The 20,802-nt window shown below is 39.0% G+C and overlaps 1 protein-coding gene across 1 annotated transcript in view; it reads left to right on the top strand.

The window, feature by feature from the left end:
- Positions 1 to 20,802, top strand: part of LOC126356367 (alanine aminotransferase 1-like) — a 70,959-nt gene that overhangs the window by 36,661 nt on the left and 13,496 nt on the right. The window contains exons 7-11 of the mRNA XM_050007354.1: positions 8,133 to 8,212; positions 8,775 to 8,895; positions 9,043 to 9,164; positions 11,215 to 11,400; positions 15,243 to 15,391. Coding sequence (XP_049863311.1) covers positions 8,133 to 8,212; positions 8,775 to 8,895; positions 9,043 to 9,164; positions 11,215 to 11,400; positions 15,243 to 15,391 — 658 coding nt within the window. The remainder of the gene's footprint in view (positions 1 to 8,132; positions 8,213 to 8,774; positions 8,896 to 9,042; positions 9,165 to 11,214; positions 11,401 to 15,242; positions 15,392 to 20,802) is intronic.

Here is a 20,802-nt window from a genome sequence, read left to right as displayed (position 1 = left end):
TATATATATATATATAAAACAGAAAGAAACTTCCACATGGGAAAAATATATTAAAAATAAAGATTCCAAGACTTACCAAGCGGGAAAGCGCCGGCAGACAGGCACATGAACAAAACACACAAACACACACACAGAATTACAAGCTTTCGCAACTGGCAGTTGCTTCGTCAGGAAGGAAGGAAGGAGAGGGAAAAATGAAAGGGTGTGGGTTTTAAGGGAGAGGGTAAGGAGTCATTCCAATCCCGGGAGCGGAAAGACTTCCCTTAGGGGAAAAAAAGGACAGGTATACACTCGCGCACACACACACACACACACACACACACACACACACACACATATCCATCCGCACATACACAGACACAAGCAGACATATTTAAAGGCAAAGAGTTAAGGGCAGAGATGTCAGTCGAGGCGGAAGTACAGAGGCAAAGAAGTTGTTGAAAGACAGGTGAGGTATGAGCGGCGGCAACTTGAAATTAGCGGAGGTTGAGGCCTGGCGGATATCGAGAAGAGAGGATATACTGAAGGGCGAGTTCCCATCTCCGGAGTTCGGATAGGTTGGTGTTGGTGGGAAGTATCCAGATAACTCGGACGGTGTAACACTGTGCCAAGATGTGCTGGCCGTGCATCAAGGCATGTTTAGCCACAGGGTGATCCTCATTACCAACAAACACTGTCTGCCTGTGTCCATTCATGCGAATGGACAGTTTGTTGCTGGTCATTCCCACATAGAAAGCATCACAGTGCACGCAGGTCAGTTGGTAAATCACGTGGGTGCTTTCACATGTGGCTCTCCCTTTGATTGTGTACACCTTCCGGGTTACAGGACTGGAGTAGGTGGTGGTGGGAGGGTGCATAGGGCAGGTTTTACACCGGGGGCGGTTGCAAGGGTAGGAGCCAGAGGGTAGGGGAGGTGGTTTGGGGATTTCATAGGGATGAACCAAGAGGTTACGAAGGTTAGGTGGACGGCGGAAAGACATCTTTCCGCTCCCGGGATTGGAATGACTCCTTACCCTCTCCCTTAAAACCCACACCCTTTCATTTTTCCCTCTCCTTCCTTCCTTCCTGACGAAGCAACTGCCAGTTGCGAAAGCTTGTAATTCTGTGTGTGTGTTTGTGTGTTTTGTTCATGTGCCTGTCTGCCGGCGCTTTCCCGCTTGGTAAGTCTTGGAATCTTTATTTTTAATATATATATATATATATATATATATATATATATATATATATATATATATATATATATATATATATATATAATCACACTCTACTACATCATCTGCAGGGTATGTCAACTCTCCTCTGTCTTTTACCATAATCAAATCATCACCCTGCTTCATTTCATCTGTAGTAAGGAATACCTTACAATACTCACAATGGTTTTTTTATAGCTTGGTGTGAGCAGTAACCTGCTATGTAATGCAACAGTGGCAAAGTATCCTCATCTATTCCATCATCATCGTTTTCATCTACTGCTACATTTAAAAATTCTGGTATTGATGTTTCTTTTAATCCCCGAATTTCAGTACGAGTAGAAAAAATATCAGTTGTCTGAATAACATCATCCCCAACTACTTTTGACCGAAGCACAAGGGAAAACATAGACTGTGCCCTTAGGTTTTGTTCAGTTTCAAAAACTTGTCTTAGAGAAACATGATAATTTCCCCCACATATTTGGTGGTATTTGCTGAACGTGTCTTCTAAACTGTCTGTTTGTACTTTTCCTAACAGCAAATATGATCTGTTTTTCTCAGAAAGGCAGTAGTCACTGAAGTCAATCAAAGCAGCAGTTGTGTGTTTCAAAGCGCTGTGTGTCTCTCGAGTAAGTTTTCTTTCATCACTACAATCTTTCCAAGGACATAACCATGAGATGAAGCACTGTAAGAATTCTTGTATATGATGGGAATTAGTAGTCACAGGTTCTTGGAAAGTATTTCTTAACCTTTGTCCCTTGAGTAATATTTTTACATTTAAAATATCCCACCAACGATTTATTATTTTTAAGAATGTTGCAGTACTTCCCCAGTTGTTAACTGCTTTCTTTGAACCAAATGTGTCCAAAGCAACAACTGTCGTATCATTGAAAATACGCAACACTAACTTGACATTTTGGCACTCAATTGAGTTAGGATATAGAGACTTCAAAGTTAAGGAACTGCCATATTGCAGTAGTTCATCTTTTTCTATCAAATGCAATTCTTTCAGTGCTCCAGCAGATGACACACCTCCCTTCAAACTGTCACTGAAGTCAGGAAAACACAAGATCTGCTTCTTTTGGTTAAACCAGTTATTGTGGATACACTTCAAAATATGGACAGTGTCCACAAAATAATACAATGGGCGATTTGGAGAAGACTGTACAGGGTGATCATACTTATTTTCACATCCGGCAGAGTAGAAAACTTAAGACACTGCTTTCTTATTAATTGCATTATTGTCTACTACTATACCAACCACCTCAAATCCAACTGCTTGTAATTTAAGAATGACTGCTTTAATGTAAGAGAGCAGAACATCACCCTGAATAGTATGAACTGGCAGGATAGATACCACATCCTTGTAAGGTGATTCCATGCTCTGAACCATAAAAACATTGGCACTGGTTGCACACAAAAATTTATCAGTGTTAAAGGCACAGCCTACAATATTTCCAGCTTTGTAATCAAGCTGAGACTTCAGATGGATTTCGTCCATCAACAGGAGCACAGTTTCATCATCTGAGATAAAGTACCTACTTTATTTGTGATGTAGCTCATAAACTGATCACCCTGTTGCTCAATGACAGGATTTGTTGAGAGTTTACTTCAAAGCCTTGAAAGGGTGTTAGGACTAGGCATAGAAAAACTGTCAGTATTCCTCAAAAATTTTTAAGCATTTGGGCTAATGGAATATACTAATGACCACATTATCATAGAGTTAGTATCATACCTAAATTGAGTTGAACTTTTGCACTTCAAAACTGAAATCTGTTCCTTCAAAAATGTAATTTTAGTTTCGTTTCATAGCAACTTTTCTAATAAATTTTGCAATAACTGGTCAATGAAAGGCAAAATGTTATCTACAGGAGCCTCAGAACTATTATACAGAAGATAAATGTCCTTAAGAACATCACTTACCACCTGTATGTTGTTTACTTTCATGGGAAATTTCATGTTTCCAATACATTTCACTTCAATATCATTGTTGAAGACCTGCGTAATAAACCACTGCTTATAACTACATGGCAAAAAATTCTTGCGTAAGGATTATGCTTTAGTAACTCTAGGCTCACGCTGTCAGATTTGTTTATCACTGCCCTGTCACTGTGCTTTTCACATTCACTCAACTTTGTTCTCAGTTGTTTTAAACTATCAAATGATATCGCATCAGTCATTTTCGCATGTGTGTCCACACTTTCTTGGATAGCAATTTGAAGAGCATAATTTTCTAAACGCCCCCTACGAATTTCTGGGTCCTCTCGTATTGCAGTTTGATGACTCGACAAGTAAGATGGGCATCCAGGCAACTTCAATGGGATAGCATCTGAAAAATGAATAATGAAGTATGAAACTGATCTCTTAGCATACAGGTGAAATAAAGATAGTTCTTGTGCCACTGTACTTTACTAAGAGCGTGTTTCATAACTCACCTTACAATCCAACTGTGCTGTCAAGAGTGTACCAGTTTTCAGGTCATACATGCTGGTAGTGCTTAAAATATCGTCCTTGTTGAAATGCAGTTCATATATCTAAAAACTAGCATACAGTTCTCTTTAAAAGTAACTACAACACACACACACACACACACACACACACACACACACACACTGATACTTACAACAGAGTGCTTACTCGGTGTCTAGTCTTGTCTCTAAACAGCCGATAATCATTTTCATCTTAAATTCTCGTCAGATGGAAAGTAAAATACACTGACTTTGGGTCCAATATCGTAATTGCCCCTGCAATTCAGCATACACCACCTTCGGGCCATTGTAACTGAGTAAAGATCAAATAACCACTCACGATCAGCACTCAGACCCCTACCTGTGACGTCACAGGCTCCTTAGACTTACGATGTGAGGCCTTGTTCCTAGGTGGCGTTGCTCAGACAGCCTTTCCCTAGGGCCAGAATTTCTTTGTTTTTGTGAAAGATCCTATGATGAGTCACTGAAGGCTTCATGCTTTGCCCTCATGAGAGCCAAAGATGTCTCATTTAACGTATCCCTATCTATAGCCTTGTACTTCATTTTACAACTACAATGCAGTAGTATCTGTTTCTGCAGGAATTTCTTTACAGTGGCTGTATACCATGTAGTGTCCCATCCATCATGAACTGTTGTACTTATGCAGTGCATGGTAAAAGATTCTTTTACAGTTGAGCCACAGTTCTTCTAAAAGCTTGTGCCCAAACGTAAATATCATGAGTTCCTCTTTATCATATTCTCATACTGCAGACATAAATTTTTGTAATTGTTGTTGCCGCAACTGCCCCTGATCACTGATAATTTTTGGTAAGTAGATCCTAGGCTTTATAAGATTCACAGCATGTAAGTTTTTTAAAATAGTTTATATAGCTAACTGATGCATATTAGTATCGTAGTGCTAAGTATGTCATGATACTTGCATTAACATTTTTTATTACAAAATCTGTTTAAAAATCTCCTGTTTGAAATGGGAGATTTTTACATTTTCATTTGGCGTGGTGGTGGTGGTGGTGGTGGTGGTGGTGGTGGTGGTGGTGGTGGTGTCCCATACTCAGAGGAGTGTAGGGGGTGATGCGGGAAACGTGCACTGCCATACTAGGCAAGGTCCTAGTAGAGGTGGTTTGATTTGGCATAAAGGTACTAGTGAAAATACATTGTTAATCACAAATTGAAAAGTTTTTAAAATTTGGATGGTCTGTACATTGTGGCATTTCTACATCTGTTCGCGTTCATGAGAAGAGTTCAGATTTGTTTATGATCAGTGATTGTTATTCTTCACTGTTATACTGTCGGTAATAGTAAGCGATATTATTGTGCAGTATGTTGCCAGCTGTCTTCAGAGAGCGAAGTGATATTGCATAAACTTAATATCAAATCTAGGAGGTGCAAACATGGTGGATGTGGACACCAGCTGTTGTTGCATTTGGGCTGGCTTCGTTGTTGTGGAATGAAGAGGAAATATAAATGGGTGAAGGGATGGTATAAGAAGAGCAAAAGACTGACATGTGAAAGTGAGGATAAGTGAGCTAGTGAGGATAAATGATCTAAGTGATTATTGAAACTTTGAGAATGGACACTAGCTCATTAGATTTACTGTTGCAAGTAGTTACACCTATAATTAAGAAAACTAAATCTTATTTGTGAGATGCTGTTTCTGCAACAAGGGAAGTTCTGCATATGTATTTAGTGGTGACATTTTGGTTACATATAAATCGGAAGGAATTTCTTGTGTTACAAAAGACTCCTGGTATTAAAAGTACCAGAGTTTAAGCTCCAGTGAATCATAGTGTCCAGTTCCATTCTTGTTTCTTGTTTTTATTTTCTATAGTTTCTCTGCATTTTATTAAACTTCTTTATGAATTGTAGCTTCTCTGTTTCCAATGCATTTCCGTATGTATTTAGACATCTCATTGTATTGCTTTATTTTCTTCTGATGATGATGGTTGTAACACTTACAGTTTTATATGCTATAAGGCTGATAAACCCCTATAGATTTCCCATAAGTCTAAAAAGAATGTGCATACTGCAGATTCAGAAGTTATTCCACAATTCAGCTTATGCACCACAGTGAATAGTACAATATAAACAGTTTGACATTCGGACTGAGGTGACAAATACAGTCAAACCAGTTTTTTAACAAAAATCTAATTTCAGTGTCTTGGTCAATATATTGCCTATATTGCCTATTCTTCAGTCACATCCACAGACATTTAATAATACTGCACAATAATATTGATAGTTCGGGTAGTGGTCTAAAATGCCTGGGCTTTTGTAAGTGTGACAAATGCCCAGGATAAATGGCTCAGCAAATGCCCAAAATTCATAATCCCCCCCCCCACACACACACACACTGAGCATCTATCAACTGAGAAGCTGGTATAAAAGAATATTGTCCTGAAGTTGTGGCTTTGTAATGTAACACTCTTTATAACCCATGTCATATCTCTGAATATTATTGAAGAAAGATTGTTGAACACTAGATCGCGTGTTAAGCACCCCCTGTCAACGCTGCCTTAACCAGCCGTCCATAGCTGGTCAACCACAGTTGAGACGTAGGCTTAGCATCAGTAGCGATTGGTAGTCTGCTTTCGGCTGCGGTGGGGCGAGGACGTCCGCTGCGCCCCGCCGTGCGCGACCGTGAGCGCTTGCTTGTGTTTACTTTATCGCGGCGCGAGTTGTATTAGTTTTAATAACAATGAATTTACACCCAAAACACTGCATTGAATGTGGTAAAGTATAAGTTCTCTCACATTGTTCTACTTTAATGCCTAGCTCACCTACTAAACTTGTTGTCAGATTAGGCTGTCAGACAATCAAAACTTTCATGTAAATTCAGTAGAGGCTTTTGAAACAGGAAAACACAGCCACATTTTACAAGCAGTGTTCGATGAAATATCAGCTGGGGGGGAAAAAAGTCAAAGATTAGATTTCACTGAAATTCCTAGAAAAGACAATATTGGGAAGCCATATTTTTTTGTCTTGGAAGTTTGCAATCAAAGAAAGTTGTCTTACAAACCTTAGTTCTAAACAAACAGCTACAGTTATACCTTCAGTGTGAAATAAAAGAGATAGTTTTCTGGATGAGAGTTGAGAAAATAATAGATCTCTTGAACCCAATCATTCATTTGATTACAGATGTAGAATTAATTCTCTAGTTCACAAAGTTCTGTAAGTTGGTAGAAGTTCTCATTGAGACACTACCGTCCTCTCCACTGCAGTCTGCGGAAGAAAAGTCTGGCTCATCTAAATTTCAAGCTAGGAAGAAGTTCCAAGTGTCTTCTATCCATCTTGGAGCTGATCATCTTGATCCAGCAGTGCAAGGTATTAACCTGAAGCCTACCAAGGTGCTGATGCAATACACTTTGACACAGTGAAGAATGCTGGACTAAATGTTATTCAGGTTAGAGACAATTTGGCTGATTATAGGGACAAACAAGGAATTTGGTCCACACAGTGTGTGGGAAGGAGTGGGTCCGCATTCTCAGAAAGAAGACATAATCCTGTTGATGCCAAGGAAAACCCGTACTGAACAGTCAAAGCAAAGACAAAATGGATAGGAACCCGGTAGTCAACGAGGAATCAGATTCAGGAGAATCTGCCTCAGAGTCAGAGCTCCATGGTTCTTCTTCAACTTAGGAAGATCAAAAAACTGATTGAAAACATGTTTTTGTGTGTGTGGTATACATAAAAATACTTCCTACATGCCAGCTGCTTAATATAAACTAAACTTTAAAAAAAATCCTTTCAAATTTGAGTATTTCTCTTCTTTTTTAATTAAGTACTACCCCAAGAATTGATCTCATTAAAGATGTAAACAGTAGTGTGTACAGTCCAATTTATTTTGCGTGATAACTTGCCTCTAATTCTCAAGCAGCTTTTTCAACTTGGTTACCCATCCACTAATGAAGTAGTGTTGCAAAAGCACTGCTCATCTGTCTTTAAAATGTTTGTCATTTATCTCCTTTTTCTATTTGTGAGTTGTGTTCTTCACTCTGACACCTATGTGCATCGGAGAGTGAATAGAAATGATAAAAAGAAAAAGGACATTATAAATGATTAGCAGCTGTTAGCATTATGCACCGTTCCTTGGTACAGCAGGTTAATTTTTTCTTTTTTCTTTAACAAAATCTCTCTCCTTTCCTTTCATTCTTATTTATTAAGGCAATAATGATAAATGTAGGTTTACGTGCAAAATTTTCTAATTTTTACTGTTGGAAATACTATCCCATCCATTATTTTAATTGCTAAATTATATATTCCAGGATAAAGTACTTCAAGAAGTATTTCTTTTATAAATGTGCAGATTTTAGGCATTTAAAACTGCTTTGTGCAAATTCCAAGGCAAATGTCCATTTATAAATGTCATGCCCACTTGGACATTTATCCTGCCCACATCACTAGCCTAGGGGGCTCTGTACAAAATATTTATTTCCTTGTTACTTATTTGTTACAGGCCAGGTTCTTTCAAGAGAAAATATTGAAGAAATAATAAAGTTTGCACACCAGGAGGGATTATTTGTTTTTGCTGATGAGGTAAGTTTTACACATTTCTATTTTCAAGTATCACAATGATGTAAAGTCACTAGTCCATACTGTTACTTAAAATTACTGTCAGTTACGTGGAAGGGAAAAGCTATGTTGGGTACTGGGTGTTAATGAGGCTTTTATTTCACATCAGTTCATATTAAGAAATATTAATTGGATCAAAGTATTTTTATTTGTGAGAAAATTGATATTGTTATTGGATACACTACTCTGGAATAATTTATACTTAAGCTCAGAATATAAAATTGTGGATCAGCTGGGGTCAATCTCAGGATTTTATTGTGAGTGGAAGATCACAGAAAGTTACTGGCAATATGGTTTTAATCTTGATAGAAAACAAATTGAGAATACAGTAAGCTTCTCTTTCTCAGTTGGTGAAATCATTAAATGATGATAATGAAATAAACTATAAGTAACTTGTATTTGTATTTGGATAATGGTAATAATGATGAAACAAAACATTGACAGTAAATTTCATTCATCATTGTGGATGTCTATATATAAAGCAGATTATGTTGTTCTATAGCTTCAGTTGGAATTGTTTGTGTAGGTGTACCAGGACAACATATATGCAAAGGGGAGCAAATTTCATTCATTTAAGAAGGTTATGATGCAAATGGGGCCACCTTATTGTGAAATGGAGCTGGCTTCTTTCATGTCTGCATCAAAAGGTAACTCAGGTTTTGTGTAATTTTGGTAGCTCTGCTAATTCTAGTATTGAAGCTTTAGTAATTCTGGTGTGAAATCAACAAATATCTAAGTGTAAGTTTATTGTTTAATGGTATTTCTATTATTATGCATTGTTTTGCTGATTACAGGGTACATGGGTGAGTGTGGTCTTCGAGGAGGTTACTGTGAAGTGATTAACCTTGATCCAGAAGTGAAAGCAATGTATTTAAAAAGCATTAGTGCTGCATTATGTCCTACTGTCCTCGGACAGGTAACATCTTTGACTATAAATCTGAGAATTCTTTCGATAGTACTTGTCACTATATAGTAGTGGCTTTGTTGATATTGGATTTATATTTATTATTAAGCAGTTGATTGAAGCATCCTATCATCAAACATCAAAATGTGTGCTTTATTTGAATTTCAAATAAGAAAGTAGCAGGTGTCTCAAAATACTACATAAATTTTTAATTACAAGTGGGTAAAAAGGCCTAGTAAAAATCCTTCAGTGCCACAGGAGATAAAGAATTTAATTTTTGAAAGGATAAAATATAAAAATGCAGGAAATGAAGCAGGTAAGGGGAAGGGAATACAAACATCCAAAGTCTGGAATTCACAAAAAGTGAAATATGGCTAAGCAGGAACGCCTAGAGGATAAATCCAGTGCTATAGAAGCCTGTACAATTAGGGGGAAATCAAAGAGAGCTGCTTGTCTATCAAGAGCACAAATGGAAAACCAGGACTAAGAAAAGAAGAGAGTTGAAACATGAAGGAATATATTGTGAGCTATAAAAGGGAAATGATCTTGAAGACAATATTATAGAAAAAGCAGAGGAAGTACATGAAGATGAAATGGGAGATATGGCATTGTGAGAAGAACATAACAGAGCACTAAGACTTGTCAAAAAAAAAAAAAAAAAAAAAAATGCCCCTGCAGTAGGCGACATTTCCTCAAAACTACTGATACCCTAGGGAAATCCACAGTGACAAACTTATCTTGTATGTAAGGTACATGAAATACATGAAAGATACTAAGACTCCAAGAATAATATAATACCAATTCCAAATAAAGCAGAAGTGAAACATGGATGATAAGTAGTTTAGACAAGAACGGAATAGAAGCTTTTAAAATGTGGTGTTATGGAAGAATGCTGAAGACTGGATGGGTAGATTAGATAACTAATGAGAAGGTATGAATAGAATTGGCAAGAAACAAAATTTGTGGCATAACTTGACTAAAACAAGGGATCTGTTGATGGACACATTCTGAAAGGTAGAGGAGTCACCATTTCAGTAATAGAGGTGAGTGGAGTGGAGGGAGACCAAGAGATGAAGACAGGAAGTATTCAGAGATGAAGAGGTATGCACGAGATAGACTAATGGAGAACTTCATCAAACCAGTTTTTGGACTGAAGATTACAATGACGAATGGCAGTGTAACTGGATTATTGGTTGCATAACGGTCTTTTACTCTCCCGTTGCTTTTCAGATATTTTTCTTCTGGTTTCTTTTCATGAAGAATTGATAGAATTTGTTATTGTTGTAAATCTCTTAAGAAATTGTGTTACTTGTCATAGAAATGACCTGAAGTATGTCCGTACAGACTAAAGTTGGAATAGCATGAGCTTAAAACATTTGTGAGGAAAGGAACCTAAAAGTACAGAAATGACCATAAATGAAAAAAATTATAGAGAAAGAGCTTGGATCATTTAATGAGAAAGGAAGATAAAATTATTAGTCACCACAGGTGGTGTGCCTCCTGGTGCAGACAGTAGAAACAAAAAAATTGGCAATAGTCATCATAGCATCTGGAACCCCATAGATCACAATGTGTGGAAGGTAGGTGCTTATTGCTTGGGAGGGGATGAGAGGCAGGTGACTCAGAACCAAGCTAAAAGGTAACTGCCTTGTATGGGGAGAAAGAGCCAACAAGATTTGGCTTCCTGACTGATCATGAAACATGGGTTTCAGTAAAGTAGTTGGTGATTTATATAAATGATTATAAAATTCTGTACATGTTATAGTAAACAACTCTTTATAATGTGTATATGTTTCACTTCTGTTTCCTTGTAACGAGCAGCGATTCTTTACACAGTTCAGAGCTTATCTAGCTCCAGAGAACAAATGCAGTTGTACTGGTAGTTTTTATACTGAATACTGACAGTCACCAATTACATTATTTATGACTCATTGTGGTAAACTGTATTGTTTTAGTTAAGCATTGGTTGTATTTTATGAGTAATTTGATGTCATGTTGAATTATTGTTTACCTGTAGTAACTACATAAAGATGCTTTGTATATGTATTTAATTTATGTGCAGACTGTGATAGACTGCATAGTGAAACCGCCTCAGCCAGGAGACTCGTCATACGACCAGTATGCAGCAGAAAAGAAATGTGTCTTGGAATCACTTGCTGTGAGAGCCAAAATGGTTGAGGAAACATTCAATAGTGTAAAAGGGATGTCCTGCAACACAGTACAGGGTGCCATGTATGCATTCCCACAGGTACAACTTTAGTGTACTTTAAATTTATATATCTGTTAATAATTATGTAACTTAGTGTCCAGTGATTATATAAGGCTTATGTTGATTGCTCCCTTCCCCCTTCGTTTTCCAACTCCCTTGCCTGTTCCGTCACTCCGTGACCTGTTGAAAAATAACTGCCTCTGTGCTTGTTCAAAATGGTGTAAAGAAAGAAGCTAGTTAATGTTAAATCATGATTCATCATATCTGTGCAAAACTATTGACAAGTTCATTTTTTATATGATATGGTGCCAAACATTATCAGACAACTAATGTGTCGGCATAGAGAACAGTGCTAGCTGCTTCTGTTGTTTTTAAGTATTTGACACATGCATAGCTAAGTCATAGGAGACAGGCAGTAGGGAGAAGGACAAAGAGATTAACCAAAACAGCAAGTGACAGATGTAGCGCTATGCATCAAATGATAGCACTATGCATCAAATGACTAAAATCGTAGTGTACATGGGTTGTCATACAGCACAGTAACTGAAAATTTCATTAGCAAATGGTTGTATCAACATGCTGTTGTCATACAACGCACAACAAATTCCTTGGTTCGCACTCACTGACAGCAGCAGACGCCGCACTGCCCTTGCCAAACAACAGTGCCCAGAGAAGCTCTTGGCAGCTAGTGTACTATGACTTTTCTCCAGCAATGAGAGAGGTAATTTCTGCCACAGCTAGCACATTTTCACACACGCTTTCCAGAAGCCACACACTCTCAACTGTCATGCCCCAGTCTTTGCTCCTGCCCAAACAAGGCAACATCTCTGGGCTGCCCCCTCAATAGCTCAACTCACTCAGTACCAGCTGGTTTTTATATTGAGCTACCGGCCTCACCAGAGTTTAAAAGTGAAGCTTCATATTACAGTCAGTTGTCTTACTTTCTTGCAGCTTGATGGGCAATAGATATTCTACTACATTTCCCACCTGTCTCACACACAGCACTCCTTTACTGCAAAGTGCGCCCAAAGAGCAGCTCCTCCCAAACTGTGCTGGCTCCCTTCACTGCCAGACAAGTCTCTTCTTCAGTCTTAATTTTGTCTTGTGTAGTAACTCAGATTTATTGCTTTTGTTTTCTTTGGGTACGCATGAGGTACAGACAGTAGCCAGTGAGCCTCCCAACTGCCCCTTGGTATAGCAGGTCCCATACACTGAGTTCAACCTAAATATTTGATAGCTTTTTGTTTGGAAGTGTAAGATATTGGTTGTTGGCGCAGCAGTATCTTCTGTGGTTGTTTCAGTTAGTATCTGTTCATTTATGTTGTGGTAGCTAGATCCCCAGAAAAAGTCGTGGTTAGTTGTGTAAAATTCAACCAGTTTTTCTATGCCCTTGGAGACGTACCAACCAACTTAAGTGTCCTGTTCAGTGTACTTTGTTTTTATGTTACTTATTTTCTTGTTATATTAAAGAAGGAAGTGTTCCTTCATTGAAGACATCCTCTAAAAGGGCATCCTGTATCATTACCATAATGTGCTGGTCTTTACTTTATTTGTTTGGTATGCTCTACTTGGCGGCAGTTGCAGTTAGTTTCTGATAGTTTGGCAGGATGCATTCTGCTTTCGGCTGTCCCCCACCTACTCACCACCCTCTGTCCCAGTCGGTCCCTACACATTCTGGTACCACATTCTTGGATCAGTCACTGTTTTATCATGCGGTGTACTGGAATATCTACTTTTCACAGCATCACACAGTGGATATTTCACTGCATGCTCAGTGCTGTTTGTGTCCTTCCCACACTCTTTTCTGGAATGTTTTTTCATTAGTCTCACAGTGCCTCTGCCACAAGTCCCCACTACTACTGTGTCAGTCAGATAAGCCCTCCAACCAGCAGACTTCCGTCATTCTTCTGCCCAAATATCCAAGAATAGCAGGGCAGTTTCAGAACTACAGAACCGTTGGGCCCAGCTAACCAATGGGGCCACTGGTAGAGCCACAGCCAGTCATGCAGGTCTTTCCCTTGCCCCCACATATCACACTGCAGCCTATATGCCCCCCCACCCACCCACCCACCCACCCACCACCACCACCACCACCACCACCACCACCACCACCACCACCACCACCACCACCCTTCAACTTGAGGGTGTCACACGCCACACCTGCACTTTCTTCCATCAAGGCCACTTTCACATGATGATCTATCATGTGTGATGTAGTGAAGTTTGGGATGGTCATAGTCACCTCGACCCAACAAATGCCACTGAAGTCCAGCATGTTATGTCACCTTCCTCCCCCTCCACCTCCATCTGGCAGCTACACGGAACTAAAGGATTCCAGTTTTGCACCTTTGAAGGTTAAGTGAGCATGAGATATGTTACCCTCAGGGCAGTGCAGTGGCATTACACCTGTCTCTCTTGCAGGCAATTGCTAAACCACATGTAGTTCCCCACTGACACTGCACTAGCCTTTCATGTGGGTTTAACAGTAGGCAATGCAAATGTTTTGCCTGATAAATTGTTTGAGATTCTAGAATCCTCCCTGCCTGCAGCTGCAATGCATTCCGGGAGCCACCAACGTGACAACTATAAACCTGCACCTCCCACCCTACTCCCCACCTGCTTGCACCTGATGTCTCTTATTGAGATGCTTTCAAAACAGCCATCCTGTACCAAATTAAAGCACCTCTCTACTCTGTCAGCCTTCTGGAAAGGGGAAACTGTGTGCAAACGTCATTTGTTCACCTCTTTTGACAGCCGCATATGATGTGCTGCACTTGCCATACATTGGCAGCATATAAGAAGCTCATGCCAGCTAGTGTACCCTGCCTTTCTCCAGCACCCAAGCTGGTGACTTCTGCTGCAGGTAGCTCTTTGATCTCCATAATCTTCAGTTGTGCCCCCTTTTGCTCCTGCTCTGACGAGGCCTCACCAGAGTTTGCTTTATCAGTAAAGCTTCAGATTCTGAATCAGTTACCATAGTTTCTTGCAGCTAGTGAACGAAAGATATTCTGCCACATCTCCCAAGAGCTGTTCCTGAGTCTCGTTTTCTCTGAAGATTCTCACTGTTCTTGAAAATTCTGATGCCAGACTCCCAGTTAGTCCCCCAGCATCAGCACAGGATTTCTAAAGGTGTGAAGTGAAAACAGGTGAACTACTTTACCAGTCCCACACCAACCACTTTGGTGTAAATTCACTGCCATGCATGCCTAGAGATGAATTCTTTCTTGACCGTACTGACACCCTTCACTGCCAGATGAGTCAGTTCTTAAGTCTTAATTTCATCTTGTATAGTAACTGAAATCAGTTTTTTATTCACTTTAGGTAGGTGCAAGGTATGGACATTAGCTGAAAAGCCCCCACCTGCCGCTAATATAGCAGGTTCTGTACAGTGTGTTCAACTTAGTATTTCATAGCTTTTCTATTGAAATTATAATATATTGACTGTCAACCCAGCAATATTTTCTGTGGTTGGTTTTAGTTATCAGCTGTTCGTGTATATTGTATGCTGTAGTATGTAGATACCTAGAAAAAAAGCCAGGAGTATTTTCGTAAAAATGAACTATGAGTTTAATTTCTGCACCATTAGAGGCATGTCAACCAACTTACATGTGCCCTTCAGTGTAATTTGTTATTATGTAACTTTTTGCTTCTGCTGCTTGATTATTGCAGTACCTGATATCAGAAACATAAAATCCTACAGAACAATTTACTGTGAATCATATAATTGTAGCATGATAATAATGTAGTCTTATTTTGTCAATAATGTTGAACACAGTTTCTTCATGATTCAGGGAAAAACAATTATGTTCACTGCTGTTTTTTTTGTTGGGAAGTGTTACCAGTTCTGTTTTGTTCCATGGCCTGTATAACACTTGTTTCAGTTAAAACTTCCAGAAAAAGCAATACAGGCAGCCAAACAAAAGAACCTACCACCAGATGCGTTCTATGCATTTGAGTTATTGGAAAATACAGGAATCTGTATTGTGCCTGGATCTGGATTTGGGCAAAAACCAGGAACTTATCATTTCAGGTATGACACAATTATTCCTAGCATTTGTAAAAGTAATTTATCTGTAGCAGATCAGTGTATATTTAGTGAACTACCAAAGATGCAAAAGCAGCAATGTAGTTAGTTGCTCAGCATCCTAATGTATGTTTAAAATTATCGTTCCACTAACACAGCACATGGGCAATGTGCGAGTGGACCGTAAAGTTTATAGATAAGCCACTTGCTTTACTTGGTGCAATTTCGTTGAAATTTTGGTGGCTGTTGGGACATCCAGCGATGTATTAAACATCTTGTGAATTTCCAATATTGCTTGTAATTCACAATCTTAGTTTTCAGTGGTGCTTCTAACACTCAACATGTAATATGGAAAAGTAATTACAGGGTGTTTAAAAAATGACCGGTATATTTGATACGGCAATACAAACTAAACGAGCAGCGATAGAAATACACCGTTTGTTGCAATATGCTTTGGACAACAGTACATTTTCAGGCAGACAAACTTTCGAAATTGCAGTAGTTAAAATTGCCAACAACAGATGGCGCTGCGGTCTGGGAAACTCTATAGTAAGATATTTTCCACATATCCACCATGAGTAGCAATAATATGCCGTAGTCTCTGAATGAAATTACCCGAAACCTTTGACAACGTGTCTGACGGAATGGCTTCACATGGAGGTGAGATGTACTGCTTCAGCTGTACAATTGTTTCTGGATTCTGGGGGTACACCTGGTCTTTCAAGTGTCCCCACAGAAAGAAGTCACAGGGGTTCATGTCTGGCGAATAGGGAGGCCAGTCCATGCCGCCTCCTGTATGTTTCGGATAGCCCAAAGCAATCACACGATCATCGAAATATTCATTCAGGAAATTAAATACGTCGGCCGTGCGATGTGGCCGGGCACCATCTTGCATAAACCACGAGGTGTTCGCAGTGTCGTCTAAGGCAGTTTGTACCGCCACAAATTCACGAAGAATGTCCAGATAGCGTGATGCAGTAATCGTTTCGGATCTGAAAAATGGGCCAATGATTCCTTTGGAAGAAATGGCGGCCCAGACCAGTACTTTTTGAGGATGCAGGGACGATGGGACTGCAACATGGGGATTTTTGGTTCCCCATATGCGCCAGTTCTGCTTATGGACGAAGCCGTCCAGGTAAAAATAAGCTTCGTCAGTAAATGAAATGCTGCCCACATGCATATCGCCGTCATCAATCCTGTGCACTATATCATTACCAAATGTCTCTCGTGCAGGAATGGTAGCGGTACTGAGGGGTTGCCGCATTTGAATTTTGTATGGATAGAGGTGTAAACTCTGGCACATGAGATGACACGTCCACGTTGGCGTCATTTGGACCGCAGCTGCAACACGGCGAATGGAAACCCGAGGCCGCTGTTGGATCACCTGCTGCACTAGCTGCGCGTTTCCCTCTGTGGTTGCCATACGCGGTCGCCCTACCTTTCCAGCACGTTCATCCGTCACGTTCCCAGTCCGTTGAAATTTTTCAAACGGATCCTTTATTGTATCGCTTTTCGGTCCTTTGGTTACATTAAACCTCCGTTGAAATCTTCGTCTTGTTGCAACAACACTGTGTTCTAGGCAGTGGAATTCCAACACCAGAAAAATCCTCTGTTCTAAGGAATAAACCATGTTGTCCACAGCACACATGCACGTTGTGAACAGCACACGCTTACAGCAGAAAGACGACGTACAGAATGGCGCACCCACAAACTGCGTTGCAGTGCCATCTGATGTTGAAAATTGTAACTACTGTAATTTCGAAAGTTTGTCTGCCTGCAAATGTACTGTTGTCCCAAGCATATTCCAACAAACGGTGTATTTCTATCGCTGCTCGTTTAGTTTTTATTGCCGTTTCAAATATACCAGTCATTTTTTAAACACCCTGTAGTAGAACCTTAATGAAAAGTATTTGACATGATTTTTTTAGCAAATACCACATGTTACTGTTGGAAGTAGTAATGTAAGAAACAATGAGCACTTATAAGATTTATGTGACTGAATAATTTATCAGGTCCATAGAACAGAATAAAATGGTACAGTCTAGTTACAGTTTTCTGTTTATTACACCAAGTATAAAGTATCCAGTCCACACAATAATCCAAAAGCTTGGCTAAATAACAGATAGTAATCTCAAAAATTGGAAGGGGGGACCTTCTGTTCAGAATGAGTTTATTATAATGGAGAACTGTAATAGTGCACAGTAAAATCCTAACTAGAGTGCCACATAACTACAGCAGTAGTTTGAGTCTTATTAAGTTATTTAAACGTGGCTTCCTGAAAACAGCTTATTTAGTCCATTTGTTAATAAAATAAAATCACAATTCATTCCTGGGCCACTAATGAACAAAAATGACTAACTACAGTGCACATTAAACACAGTGAACAAGATTATTAAAAAAAGAAAGGCAAGTAAAATCCATAATCATGGCTATAGAAACTTCATGTGTGTCTTATTATAAATAACCATAGGTGATAAAAATTTTAATGGCAACCAATAAAAATTCAAAATCCTTTTTATGAAGCTAATTAAAATGCACTGAAACAGTAGAAATTGGACAATGATTGTAAAACATAAAAATTTAAGTGCCCCAGAGTGAGTGTAAAAATTAGTCATAATGTAAGTATTGTTACTTTTAAGTTGTGGCAGCTAAATGGAACTGATAACCTAGGGATAAATTATCCCTTGAAAATAATTGATACTCATTATACGACTCAAGGGTTGTAAGACATCAAATGGGCTAACTTGGAGCAGGCGAGGCACCACAGGACATTTTAATTTCCACTGTCTATACTTTCACAAATAAATTCATAAAACTACGTGAACATGACCAGGAAGGATTCACTCTCATAGCAGTGGAACCTGAAAAACATAACAAAACAATTTTTTTTATCTGTGAAATTTCATCATTTTTTGACTTACTGTTGGCTGCATTTGTTGCTATAGGAACACTTTTCTTTGTAACTAAGAGATTCTTCAATGAGTTTTGCACAGAATAGAAACCATGCTTAAAGGTGCATGAAACTGTAAGATTTTACAAATCTATTATAACTGTGGTAAAACTTAAGATTTGAGCTTTTTGTAAGTATAAAGTTTAAAATGTAACAGCTCATTCATTTTTTTCATTAATTAAATAAATTCTAGTGTCCTACATCTGTAAGTAGGGTTTGCATGCTGTGCAAAATTAATTGGAGAATTTCTCTTATTTATGAAGAAAAGTGTACCTATAGGACATAAATGCAGCCAATAGTAAGTGTAAAAATGATGAAATTTTACATGTAAAAAAATTATTTTGTTATTTTTTTGAACTTCTGCTGCTATGAGTGTGAATCCTGAATCCTTCCTGGTCATGCTGACAGTCTTATGAATTTATTTGTAAAAGGATAAACAGTGGAAATTATAATGTCCTGTGGTGCCTCTCCTCCTCAAAGTTGGCCCATTTGACATCCTACCCCCCTTAAGCAAAACTTAATATGTATGTGGCAGATAGCATGTACGGGTGATCAAAAAGTCAGTATAAATTTGAAAACTGAATAAATTACGGAATAATGTAGATAGAGAGGTACAAATTGACGCACATGCTTGGAATGACATGGTGTTTTATTAGAACCAAAAAATACAGAAATTCAAAAAAATTCTGGCAGATGGCACTTCATCTGATCAGAATAGCAATAATTAGCATAACAAAGTAAGACAAAGCAAAGATGATGATCTTTCCAGGAAATGTTCAATATGTCCACCATCATTCCTCAACAATAGCTTTAGTCGAGGAATAACATTGTGAACAGCACTGTAAAGCATGTCCGGAGTTAAGGTGAGGCATTGACGTCAGATGTTGTCTTTCAGCATCCCTAGAGATGTCGGTTGATCACGATACACTTGCGACTTCAGGTAACCCCAAAGCCAATAATCGCACGGACTGAGGTCTGGGGACCTGGGAGGCCAAGCATGATGGAAGTGGCGGCTGAGCACACGATCGTCACCAAACGATGCGCGCAAGAGATCTTTCACACGTCTAGCAAATACTTTTTTTTCCCGCTAATAAAGTCCCATGTCATTCCAAGCACCTGTGTCAATTTCTACCTAGCTATCTACATTATTCAGTGGTTTATTAAGTTTTCAAATTTACGCTGACTTTTTGATCACCCAGTAGTTTCTTTTAAAATAGAAAATTACATGTAGCAGCATGATAGCTATGAAACAGCCACAGCTGTTAGTGGTTTTCATGTAGTTATTGGATGCATTCTACATGCGTTAGAATTATGAAGTGACAAACAAATCAAGATTGTCATGCATTACTGAAAGCTTGAAGATAAAATGCTGTACACTTCACGCTATGATTCAATTAGAATGGTCATGTAGAATGTAAGAAATGAATTCCCTACTACAATATGGCAGAATAGAAAGATTCACATAAAAGTAACTAAACAACCTGGAGCAAACGCAAAATTGAACAGGTGTTTTTGGCCAGCTTCAGATTGTTTTAAATACTAATTGTTAAGTACAAGTTTTGGGTCAAAACTTCAGTATGAAGTTAACCACATTCGTGAAAGATACGAACTAGATGGGTGGCATCCATGAGGGACACCCTCCCCCCCCCCCCCCCCGCCCCCCCCCCCCCACTCCTGTGGAAGGATGTAAAACTGTTTGTACTACCCTCATTTATGCAAAACAAAACTCATCATCATTACTAACCGGTGCAGTCAGCGATGAAGACGAGAATGGAGGCGTGGTAGTGAACTTTGTTGTTTGCTGATCTGAAGATGAGATGTGCAAGACAGTGGCGCACTATGAGAGTGCGGCCTGTCTGCTGACAGATATCATTTAAAAGCATGTCATCAAAAGATTGTGTAAGCAGCGGGGTTGGAGCTCGCAATACGTGTATTTATAGGTGGCAAGATAGTGTACACTTTTCGGTTTGGCAAAATTTGCCTCTTCAGACTATGTTCCATGTCTGCTCATACAATTGTGAATTCTCGAAATTCCCTGAGACTTTCGTCATGTACACTGGCCAGAACTGCTTCGCATGGAATTATGTTGTCCTGTTTTCCAATGTCATGTAAGTGTACTGAAACACACTTCTCCTTTAATGCTTCTGGGTCAGCAGATGATTCTTTTTCCATATAGTTTGAGGAGTGCGACACTGACTGGATTAACCAGAGAAATAGTTCCTGCAGCCTCTCGGATTTTGTCTGTTATGCTGAAAACTTTCCCATTCCATCAAAAATGGTTTCAGAGGTTTGCGCTGACAAGTGATTTGGTGCAGCACCAGTAATAGGTCTTCTGCTCTAAGCTACTCATTCCTTGAAAGTGAGAGAGAAAGTCACTAAAAAGAAAAAAAAATTAAAACAGTGTCTTTTTCCTAAGCACCTCTACATCAGAATAATATTTTCCTTCACTGATCACTCAATCAACTTG

This window comes from Schistocerca gregaria, chromosome 3, assembly GCF_023897955.1.
Source record: "Schistocerca gregaria isolate iqSchGreg1 chromosome 3, iqSchGreg1.2, whole genome shotgun sequence".
Classification (NCBI taxonomy): Eukaryota; Metazoa; Arthropoda; class Insecta; order Orthoptera; family Acrididae; genus Schistocerca; species Schistocerca gregaria.
This window is presented reverse-complemented; position numbering and strand designations above follow the sequence as displayed.